The sequence below is a fragment of the Leptodactylus fuscus genome, chromosome 10 (assembly GCF_031893055.1).
Source record: "Leptodactylus fuscus isolate aLepFus1 chromosome 10, aLepFus1.hap2, whole genome shotgun sequence".
Taxonomy (NCBI): domain Eukaryota; kingdom Metazoa; phylum Chordata; class Amphibia; order Anura; family Leptodactylidae; genus Leptodactylus; species Leptodactylus fuscus.
The window spans coordinates 51996668-52009279 of record NC_134274.1 but is presented as its reverse complement, the minus strand read 5'-3'; the positions used below and the strand labels follow the sequence as shown (position 1 = coordinate 52009279).

General features: G+C 41.6%; 1 protein-coding gene across 1 annotated transcript in view; it reads right to left on the bottom strand.

Moving 5' to 3' along the window:
• The window catches only part of LOC142183237 (transmembrane protein 150A-like), a 103696-nt gene that overhangs the window by 38933 nt on the left and 52151 nt on the right, over positions 1-12612 (bottom strand). The window contains exon 3 of the mRNA XM_075258255.1: positions 8033-8104. Within this exon, the coding sequence (XP_075114356.1) occupies positions 8033-8104 (72 nt within the window). The remainder of the gene's footprint in view (positions 1-8032; positions 8105-12612) is intronic.

The following is a 12612-nucleotide window of genomic DNA, read 5'->3' as shown; positions in this document are numbered from 1 at the left end:
GCATTGACTGGCTTAAATAAACTGGTAATATGGTGTAGCTAGAAACGGCTGATAAAACTCTAAACTTTATGTGGTTATGTACAGCTGCTTTTACCTATGCTAAAATGTAGAAGAACTAGTGTTGAGTGAGTAGTATTCGATCGAATACCTCGCCGGCATAGGAATGGGTGTAATCGGCTGAACACCAAGGGGTTAATCGCTTCGCTTGATGGTGTTCGGCCACTTATCCGCATTCCTATGCCGGCGAGGTATTCGATCGAATACTACTCGCTCAACACTAATAAGAACCATGAGAAATCTGAATAGTAACTTCTTGTTACAATTTTACAACTAAATGTTTCACAAGGATGTTTTCCCCCCAAGCCTGCTGTAAATCCTTTACTCCTCCAAAATCTGTGAGCGGCCAGCCTAAGCAGGTTAGATATTTCATGGCACCAGGCCGCACCACTATCGCCATCAGTACTAAAATAAAATATTTATCTACTTCAAAGCTTTTAGCAAGGAGGATTTTTATTGCACAAGATTAACCTTTCACCTAGTTTCCAAGCAGCGGAGACAGGAAGCCGAGGACCCTCCGTTAAAAATTTGATGTTAACACTTTCATAGTCCAATCACAAAGCTTAAAATATGTATTTTTAAAAACTTACACAAATATAAAAATGTATACCAAGTTGCACAAATTCTGAATTATTTATCCAGGTATAAAATAAAAATGTGATCAGTCTTTCAGTGGTACTACATACAGGAAGCCTTGAAAGAGCAATGGAAGAATTGTTCTCATCCAAGAGAGGTTCTTCACTAATCTGGAGGGCAAACTGGCCCCAATTCGAGAGCTGTAACAGGCCTCCCCCTGCCATGTGTCATTTATAATCAGTGCTCCAACTCAAGTCTTGTGGGCCCCGATGCAATCTTTTGTCCAGGGCCCCCCTACTTCATCCCTACGGCGAATTCTTGACAGTGATGGTTACGGGAGCTAAGGAGTGTAATCCACCTTAGTGTGGTTAGGGTAATCTGTCTATCTCCCTGGTTTATATGCCAAATGGAAACTGCAATTGCAATGCTGATGCCAGTGATTATGGGCCCCCTAAGGCTACTGGGCCATAATGAGGGGTGCAGTCGCAAGTTAAACCCCTGGTCATGTTTGGCCTTCCACCATGACTCTGCTCCCTGTGGCTTATGGACCTTCTTCAGTGAATATTTACAAGCATTGGCTGTACCTCTGATATTTGTGACTTTTGGATCTGCTGTGAATGTTTGGCTTCTGTTTCACCTCTGGTATCCATGACACTCAGGCTTCTACCATATCTGTACCTCTGCTAGCTTAAGGCTTCTGCTACCTGTGACCTATACAGGTCTTCTGTTAGAAATGTTTAGCCGTCAAGGTTCAGTTATGTATCGGTTATCTGAAGTTGTGTCCAGTATCAGATTCCGTACCGGTTACCAGTCCTGAGCGCTTGTTTGTTCTTGTAACAATATGTATTCTGTCTGCTCTGACTTTCGTCTGCATTTACACACTGGGGCAGATTTATTATGCCCTATAATGCATAGAGAGTGGAAATTGTTTGCGAAAATTGTTTTTCCCCAAAAAACTGCAACTTTTCTACTTTTGTAACACATTCACCACTTCCACCGAGAAGGAGGAGTGGTGAGGATGTATGGGGCCATCATTTATGGCAGAAATCTGGCTCAGAATATGTGGGAAATCTTCTATGAGCGGGTGTACATTACCCCTCGTGGCAGAGGCATCATTTAGGAGTCAATGCACGCCTCATCATAAATAAGTCATATGGTCCACCGACTCCAGTTATGAAGACTGGCGTTAATAAGGTCAGTCTTTATAAACATACCCCAATATGTTCTGCATGATTTTCTGGTGCACTGTACCATAGTCCCTGACCTGTCCAGCCAGCTGCTACCAACACTAGGACCAGCAGATAGCAACCTCGGCATGAGCCTTTAAGTGAATAGCAGGGAGTCTTCTTAGACAATGCCCTTGGAGGTGGTCCAAAGTCAAACCAGTTTGGTAGTAAGACGGATACACAATCCGTTACCGATTACATGAACTGAACATTTTAACTATCAGAACTGCCCTGTCACCTTTGGGAGACCATAAAGGTGGACAAATAAATCAGAAGGCAGCACCGCTAATGTACTGGTACCTATTAGATATCATTAACACTACAGTAGAGAGAACAGACGGATGACATTGTATGATTTCACTGCACCTATACACAAAATGGCGCAGTCACTTATGCGCAAGGTCTTTAAAAAAACTGATGTGTTTCAGAAAGAAGCAATGTCATACCCTCCTGCCTCTGGACCTGCCCTGGGTTCTAACTATCCAACCAGGAACGGAGATAACTACAATCAATGTCATCGTGAACAGCAAGTACTCTTGCTTAAAGGGCTGTCAGGCTGCCACTAGATAAATGACTGCGGTGCTTAATGGGAATCAGGCATTTGCAGCACAGAAGACAAAGTTACTAAATATAGATAAGAAACCATTAATATGTCTACGCTTATGCTAGGCTTGCACAATATCGAACACATAGCAATAAGCAACAGGCCATGAGTAATACTCCCCGATTGTATGTATTCAATCATGAAATGCTGATTGTCAACTTTAAGACGACCTTTCACTATCTCCAACAAGTCCAGCTCTAACTCATTGAATAGCTGCTGCTCTACTGATTCTGGCACAGTTGGAATATTTTCTCTAGCCCCCATCGTTCCTGAAGCAATCAATACTGTTAGTCAACAGGCCAATGCTGTAGGACCACAGTCTAATTTCAAATGGAACAAACTGTAGTAAAAAAAAAAAAAGGCACAGAAAAGTCTAGCCAGGCCCTCTGAACCACAAGAGGACAGCGTAAAACTTTGCTCTACCATTCATTGGTTTCTGATTGGTACATAGGCAAACAAAAATATGGATGAAATAATACCCTTCTATCTCAAACAAAAACTCAAAATCTTTATTAAATATTCATTTAAAAAGATACAGTGTCAAAAACTGGTGGCAATGCCATTCATAAAAATGGCGCCGGAGTGTGCGCAGAAGCTCCGGAGGGAGCACTACTGCGCACGCGCCGAATTTCAACCAATCAGATTTGAACCGCCGGAAAAGGATGAAGATGAAGCCGGGGAAGAGCCAGGACTAGAGGGCATCGCCAAAAGAAGAGGAAAGAAGAGGTAGGCGTGCCAGAAGATGACGTCGGACCGTGGATCACCGCCCAGCGTGCATGATAGGTATGATTTACATATGTTTTTATAGTTTTATTTTAAAACAGTGGGGGGTTCTAAAATAAGATTAGCGGTGCCTGAATAGCCTTTTTAAAGGCTATTCACACATATGTGGGGCTTCTACAGTAAAATTTTGCCAATAGAGCCCCTTTAAGGTCCCTTTCATAATGAATTCATCTGCAGTATTGTAAGGCTGGTTTCAGAGTTTCCTACAGCCAGTACCTGGAAACATTTCCTCTAAGAGACCGTAGAAAGACAAGTCTAAACGAGAGCACAAATCTGAACATTTGTACCTTACCAACTGAATACACACGTCTCTGGAAACAAGTATATAAACAAGTCTATGCTGGCCTGGATTAGGTACAAGATGCACTCATGGAATTTTGGCTGAACTACTCCAAAACCAGCTCACCACTTTCCAGAAATTTCCTCCCACACATCCCTATCCTGTGTTTGCATTTCTCACAAAAACTCAAAAAAGGTTAACAGTTTAAATGCACAGCTTGTTCTGAAAACGATAGGCTTTACTTCCCGTACGCAACCCCTCATAATGTCTTCCAAGAGTGGGAATATCAGTGGTAAACAAGGAATTCTTACTGGGCTACTGCTTTTAGAATACAGACTATCGTTTGCTCTAAACGTTGATTTATTCTCCAGCTACATATTAAATGTGTTGTGTCACCAAAGACATCTATCCCATATTCATATGATAGGCAAAATATTTCAGATCACTGGAGGTTTGGATACCGGGACCCCAAAAGATCAGGAAAACAGGGGACAAAGTCTGAAAGTTCCGTCTGTTTCGTGAAAGCGAAACGCTGGTGAACTTCTCTCTTTCTTCTGATTGCTGGGGCTCCCAGAGGCCAGATACTCATAGCATGGAGGATAAAAGTTGTTAGGCTGGCAAAAACCTGTTAAAATAGCACCCCACACACACACACACCAAAAAAAAAACCCAAAAAAACTCCTACAACCAATCCTTATATATCTGAATGAAAAGAAATTAATAATTGGTGGCTGCAACTCATCTTTCACCAAAATCTAGTGGCGTAACTACCACGGTAGCAGTGGTAGCGGCTGCCACAAGGCCCGACACCTTAGGGGGGCCCCCTCACTAGTTAATATACCAAAAAAAGAAATAAAGAAATTTTACGGGTCCCGCCATTCCTAGTTACGCCACTGCCTAAATCTTAAGTCTATTAATATATTGTCCTTCGGACATGTTATCAAAATGACATTAATAGTAATTAGACACCCCCGTGACAATTTTTCTCCCACACACTGATAGTCTGCGGCCACTGGGTGTGCAGCATGTAGGGAGCCTGAAAGCAATCCATTCTACAAGGTTTAGTGCCTGTGCTAGGGGTACTGCCGCTCAGCCCCCAGTCAAGTGAACACAGTGTACAGAGCTATCTGCTTACAGTTTCATACACTGATCGATAAGGATGCGGGGTGGTAAACCCTCACTGATCTGATATTGATGACAATCAATATCAAGGTTTGGACAACCTCATTAATGTGTATAAAATGGACACCTTCAAGATAGAGAGTATGGATGAATACAGGAGTCCTCTGTTATGGGTAACTTTCCTGACATCACAACCATGCTGGAGTCAGATAAACTGCTGCACAATCCCATTGATCACAACTGGGTTTAAGTCAGGAGTGACATAACTGTTTCAGTCAAGAAAGCTATTGTGACATTACAAGTGCTTTGTAACGTGCTCAGATAAGCAGATGTGATATCCCAACAATCCACAGTCAGGAAATCTCTGGCATGGATATATGTACCACCAAAGTAGCAGCTAGAAATCCATGAGCCCATGCTTTTCCCTTGCACATGGCTTCTCTTGTTCTTGCTGTCCTCCTTAGTAGAAGTTATACTGTACAATGGAGGCCTACACTACATTTCGTTTTCTCTGCCAGCTTTTTTGCCATAAATCCCAACTAGTCTAAAGTTTTCCAAAGCAGGAAAATTAATCGTCCTACTGATGAGCCAACCTCTCCTTTCATCACTATTGATTCAGAATGTGGAATTTCAGTGGGTATTCCCATAAAAAGGGTCCTTTGCTTGAACAGTAGCTAAAAAAAGACTGTACAATCCGGACTGTGGTGGGAACAGCAAACATAGCTCACTACGAAAATCTAAAAGGATATAACAGATATATTCAGCTGAGAGCTCAATGGGAAACACAAATGTATATTTATAAAGCAAGAGCCACAGGGACTACTAGTATTAGTGAAGATATAATCTGCACAAGGAGCAGAAAGCAGAACTTTAATAGGGCTAAATCAACTGACATAATCCTACTGCTTAGGGCACTTAGCAACTTGTATACTTTTTTTTCTACTGTCCTTAATATCTTCATTACTAAATATAACATTTTTATCCATTATGCAAATTAGGTTTAAGTGTCACAAGGGCGGTCCCATTACTAGCAAGTGCTGTATTTGCTAGAGAGGTGTAATTTGGCTTCTCTGTTCCCTGTAAGGACAGCAGCGCCCACAATGTAGAAATGTTCCCTGCAACAACTCAGTGACCCCCTGTCCAAGGGAGATGGAGACTGTCATTACAGCGGCCAGGTGGCTTAAAGGGATCCTATCATTAAAACTCAATTTTTTTGTCCCTAACACGTAGGAATAGCCTTAAGGGCCAGTTCACCCATAGTTAACGCGCGCATTGTGGCACGTATACACGTCAGAATGTGAGCTCTCAAAACAGATCACATTCATTTCAATGGGTCGTTACGGGCGTATAACCCGTGCAATTTTGCGCGCGCAAATTTGCGGCCTCAAAATTATGCATGTTATGTGCCCGTAACGACCCATTGAAATGAATGTGATCTGTTTTGAGTGCTCACATTCTGACACGTGTATATGTACCAGAATGCGCGCGCGTTAACTACATGTAAACTGGCCCTTAGAAAGGCTATTCTTCTCCTTCCTTTAAAAGTCTTCTCCGCACCGCCGTTCCGTAGAAATCCCAGTTTTTGTCAGTATGCAAATCAGTTCTCTTGCAGCACTGGGGATGAAAACTGGGATTTCTACGGAACGGCAGCGCAGACAAGACATCTAAAGGTAGGAGAAGAATAGCCTTTTTTAAGGCTATTCCTACATGTTAGGGACATAAAAATTGAGTTTTAATGATAGGATCCCGGTATTACTGGTAAAAGGCAACTTTGCTACAACTTACTCTGTTTCATGTTGCTCTTTTTCAGCAATTTTCAGTATGAGAATCCAAATGTCTATCCAGTCATAGTATCTGGGGAAAATTTGCTATTCTTTCAAGTTACTTTAGCAGTTACCCTAAGGGTAACATGCAACATCCTCATTCAATGGCAAATCTAAATATTGGAAAATCAGATGACAAGCTAAATGGATGCTGTAATAGCAGCCATACTGGCTATCATTCAAGTAAACATCTTGACAAGGGCAGAACATTCGTAATGCGCTCTACTAGCAAATGCTGGCAACAAAGAGCGAGATAATTACAGTAATACAAGGTAATTAGCAAGACAGACATCTACGCCCTTATGTTCTAAGAATGGCTAAACCCCCCAGTGAATAGAATGCAGATACCCTGCTTTAAGATCATACAGATATACAACAGACTATACAGGAGTTGTGAACTGTAGACTAAAATTGAAGTATTTCACCTCTACTGTGTATTCACCCATCACTGAATTCTGTGGCCATTTACAAAGGACCTTATGTGACCTACAGTAATTCACTAGCGTGGCACATTGCTATCAGCAAAGGAGGTTATGATAACACATTAAAGTGTGAATGTGGGCAATAAGTATTTCCTGATGTTCACTTTTCCAGGTTTTACTGCAGAGATATAAAGGTTACAGCCACATTGTAGCAAGTCGTGAAAGCACCTGTGGAGTAAATGGAGACAACACAGAATATCCATGGAAGTTTATAATAATGCCCAAGTATCTCAGAAGAATCTCTTGGTATTTTGCGCACCTTAGGTAGGGAAGAGCAAAAACCACTGATACCTATGAATGGCTAAGTCCAAGCTTCACAATATTTCAGGCTGTGCAACGTTCATGTTACTACGTTGTGACCCTACTGTTTGTACTTTGTTGCACAGAACATGCAATACAAAGTTACTGTGACATATTGTTAAATAAATAAAACAAACGAAAAAAAAAATTGTACCATGAACTCGGTCTGGTTTAGTTCCAGTACCAGCAGGAGATTCAGTGAACATCTATGTAAGCGGGGAACTATGCTTAACTTGTTCCATCTACATTTTTCTGCTTTGGTTTTGATTGAGAGACATGGATTGAAAAGCCTAACACCATACAGTCACTTTAGAGGAGTCTGCATAAATAAAACAAAAGCTTTATACGAAGCTGCATATTCAGCAAGTTTTCTTGTACCATACTGTATATACCAACCTGTACATCTGGTTGGTTGGGTTTTTCAAAGCCAGCACAGCTTATACTACCCTATGCCGGTCTACACGTAAAAATTTCTTTTGACCCTTTACAAACACAGGTAACTGGTTAAATGGAGGTCATATCCACATATGTGGTTATGTTGTGTATCTGAATTACTCCTGTCTACAATGGGAATCTTCATAAAATACATATTTTATAGATTTATTTTAGGAGAGGGGCTCAAGCTATATACGTTAACTTTTTTCTCTCATGACATACTTCAGCTCCTGATCCCACTTTTCAGCCAGTCCCTTTTATAATACACTGAAGCTTTATAAATAGAACATTCAATATTTTGGCATCTACATCATTAAATATTAATCTTCCGCCAAGATTCTTACCTTACAAGAGGGATATGATCTAACGTGCAGCAAGTTCCATCATTCAGAGGTTCACAGGTGTGATTATATACCCTGCCAAAGAAACAGACATTGATTATATAATGATCCTACAAAGCAGGTTCATCTATTTCTTAAAACAAAGTAGGTAGAATTGCATTACAGAAGAAAAACACAAAACCATTCAATGTGTGCTGATATAATACAGTGTACAGAAGGTTTATTGATTTGTTGCATTCAATTTTTAATCCCATTTATATTTAATAACATTCTCTGTTGTGACTATTTCCCACAATCCCTCCTGGCAGAGCACGCTGTGTACAGACAATAAGCCAGTAGGAGCCTGAGAGCTGGGAGGTTTGTGAAGCTTCACACAATTGGTTTCAGGACACACAGAAAAATTAAAGGGATCCTATCATTAAAACTCATGTTTTTTCTGCCTAACATGTAGGAATAGCCTTAAGAAAGGCTATTCTTCTTCCTTTAGATGTCTTCACCGCCGCGCCGTTCGGTATATAATCCGATTTTTGTCGATATGCAAATGAGTTCCCTCAAACAGCACTAGGGGCTTCTCCAATGCTGCGAGGGAACTCTCCAGCGCCACCTCCATCTTCTTCAGGAACATGAATGTTAGTCTAGCAGCCATCGTGTGTATGGTCGGCTTTAGTGTTCCTCTAAGGCAGGTTTCACACTAAAAGTTTCAGACTTGAGACTAGGTCCACGTTTGTACCAAGTTTACAGCTTGTACACTATATAGTAATTGTGGTTGTGTGTCCATGGGCAAACTAACAATGCTCTGAAAAAATCTCTGCTCACACAAGACAGTAAATTTAGTCCGCAAATGCTCCACAATTGTGGGTTCTCAATTGCGGACACATTCAGTGCAGCTTCTTACACACCGGATATTTTATCCATGGTGTGTCGCGACGTGACTGGGGTCCGCACTGAATACTGCAGGTCTGCAAAGTCACGGACATCACGGCACTGAGTGTCCCATAGAATTCTATGGGCGCGTGCCGATGGACACGGACGTCTGCGGAACGACTATTTGAAATAAAATTTAGTGTTGCTGATCAGCAAATTGCGGACCGCAAAAACCACTACAGTCGTGTAAGACCAGTCGTAGGCTGGTTTCACACTAATAGAACTTCAAACTGTGTCCATGTATGTATCATATTCACCAGCCTAAACACTCAGCCGGGAGACATACTCCTAGCAATATAGCCATCTAATATGCCGAGTATCTGCCTATCTACTACATACTGTCCTTTAAAGGAGAGGAAGGGACATCAGTCAGGCAATTTGTATACGGACCAATGGAGCAGCCGCTGTTGGAAACAGAGGCCCGGAGAGAGGCGAGTAATGGTTTGTTATATTCATATTCCCAGTAGCAGCTCTAGTAAATCTCAAAAATGTGTACTGGGAACCCCTGAAAGGACTTACAAGGTGACACAGCATGTACAATGAATTGCAAATAATTGGTGACATCCATTTAAATTAAGAAATTTTAACAAAGGTTCAGCACCGGTACTAGGTCATTAGAAAGCTGGAGCCAGAGATATCTTCTTTATTGTAATAGTTGCTGAAGGGTCCCCAAACCGATCTTTCATACTGATGACCTATTACTTGAATAGAAATGACCCCACAAAGCAAAATGCAGAAAAACTGAGAAAAAAAAAAAAAGTGGAAAGGCATTACTTTTTTTTTCTGCAGAGTTTTTGATTGCACTTATTATACCTATTAGGAAAATGTCAGCATTTCTGCAGGTGTAATTGACATGATTCATCTGCCTGCTGTCACTCTGATTTCATGGCACTGGAGAAGGGAGAAATACACAAATAATATGTATTATTCCCACAATTGAGGTCACATGATGTTGTGAGGTTTTATTTGAAAACTCACTCCCCCTCCATCCATGTGAGCAGCAAACATAGTGAGAGAAGGCAGATGAATCATGGTAAATGTAGTTTGCTTGCAAATTCACTGCATGTAAATAGTGATACAAGGAGTCTAATGTAAAATAAAGCCAAGAAAAAGGATGCATAAGGAACGGTGAGTATTTAGCACTGCTATGGATGCGTTTGCAAATAATGTTTTGAAGGTAGATAAGTCATGGGGCTTATAGGGATTATCTGCTAACCACTGAGGCACCATGATACCCGATTAAGAAGTCACCAGTTCAACGAGCCTCACCAACTCAGTCACTTGATATTATTCAGGGTTATCTTAAACTTACATGCCACTGCTCTGCTATGGAAACCCAATCTATTAAGCAAGCTACTCCAGTAATATAGTATAGAATATATAGTTGGAATTCCCTACTGACTTACGACTGCTAATATCCCGTTAATTTCAACAGATTCCACAGCAAAACACTTATGCCAGTGGATAACTTGTCCTACTGTAAAAACATAAAATGAAACATTTAATTGCGGGCACATGCGGTTTTATATAACACTAGAAAGTCGACAGTGTGCTGAATTCAGCACACTGTTGGATTTCCCGTTATGTGCCCCAGGACTGGTTTTATCGGTGCCATTACCAATACCTCTTCACTGTCAGAAGGGAGTTCCTGACAGTCTAGCTGGTTGGTGAGGAACCCCCCTCCAGACAGTATTCGTCCATAGCCCTGTACTGTCAGAGAGGGGCATTCCTTACCGCCCAGTGATGATATTTGCTACTATTAAACATGCCGGGAAAAAGAAAAATTTAATTTGTTGCAAAATTCCAAAACAAGAGCTATGAAGGTAGCCAGACGTCTCAAAGTTCTCCTCAAGTGGAGCTAAGGGGGATCATCGGCGCCAACAACCCACTCATTATATAGCGTCCCAGCGAGTTGCTGAGATGCCGAAACAACCACGGGCACAGCACGAGAAACGAGTTCAACAGAAGTCCAGCTTGACAGCTGCCGAAACGCTGGAGCAGGCAGATCATTGATGCCAACAACACGCTCATTATATGGTGTCCCAGCCAGCTGCTGAGATTCCGTAAAAATCACAGGCACAGCACGAGGACCGTATTTAGTGGCAGGCCAGTTTAACACGCCGGAGCAGGCAAACCATCGATGCTAGCAATTTGCTGAATATCGGCGGATCATCGACGCCAACAACACGCAGACGAAGTCGCGGGCAGAGGCTAGTAAATAAATAAAAAGTGGCAAATGTCCTTTTCAGGGACTATGTAACCTCAAGGAACCTTAACCACTTCAGTACCAGGCCAATTTGTGGTCCAGGACCAGACACATTTTCGTTTTTTTTTTTTTTTGTATGTGTGGTTTTGAGGGCTGTAACATTTTTCTCGTATGTTTCATTCAACTAATTTGTGTGTCTTTTTTTTCCGGGACACATAGGGCTTTATTTTTATGTTGTATTTATTTTCAAATGTGTTTACATTTTATACAGCCTACAGAATACAGCCTCCTGCTCACTGTTCTTTACACTTACAGAGCTGATCTGGTTCCTGTAGGACCCAGCAGCTCTTGTAAGACACTGACACCGGCGGATTACGTGACCGCCGGGTCAGAGGGCGGCCGCATCAAAGCGGCGCCCATAGCCGTGTATACAGGGCTCATTGAGCGCTGTATACACAGCGATCGAGAAGGCAGGGAAGGGAATAAACCTTCCCTGCCTTCTCTCTGGGAGCTCCGGCTGAAGTTACAGCCGGCTGCCAGCTTCAGCAGCTGCACAATCTCCGTGCATATGCTGTGTTCGGATTGGACGTACCGGTACATCCTGTCAGAACTAGGCAACCACTTCCTGGACGTTTATAGTCTATGGGTGGTCCAGAAAAGGTTAAAGATATAGAATGGTTCTACAGCACTTTAATGGTTCACCATTCAGAAGCTGAAAATAAATAAGTAACAGAGACATTAAGATTAACGCTACAGGATTTTTGACAGGCAAATATTTAACAAATACTGAGAACTAAACAAATAGCAAATAAAAAGCAAAATGTAAATTTTTAATCTAGAGGCAAATTTCTCTTAACACATTTTCGGCTTAATTATTTCCAGCAATTAACACTGATCTATGTCTACAAGGTCTTTCCTAACAGTTTAAAAAAAGCTTTACAGAAATAACATTCACTCGTCAGTTTCCTTAAACCATTCTCAGTACAGAAAACTGAAACGCAGAGGCGTAGCTAGGGGTGCAGCACAGCTCAGGACTAAATCACATTCCCCATTTCTTTCACCTGGGCGGCCATGGCCACTTCTTCCAGTCTCTGTAAAGTTTGCAGCACAGACATCTTCAGCTCCTCACTTTTCCAGTCACCTCTCCCACATTGTCTCACCTACACAAAGCCCCCATCCTGCTGTTACCCCCCCATTATATAATATACAATATAACCCCCATAATGAATAATACCCCCAAGTGCAAGTAAATTAATAACTTCCCTGTGCACCCCTGTAAATAGTGCCCCTTATTAATAATGTCCCAGGTGTTTCCTAATTAAAAGGTTAAAGGTAAAAAAAAAAAAAAAAAAAAAAAAAAAAAAAAAAAAATTATTGAGGTTCCAAATACCCGGAACCCCCCAGGATCAGCTGTTTGAATGGCCTGTGGTACCACTCTAAGCACCGTGACCAC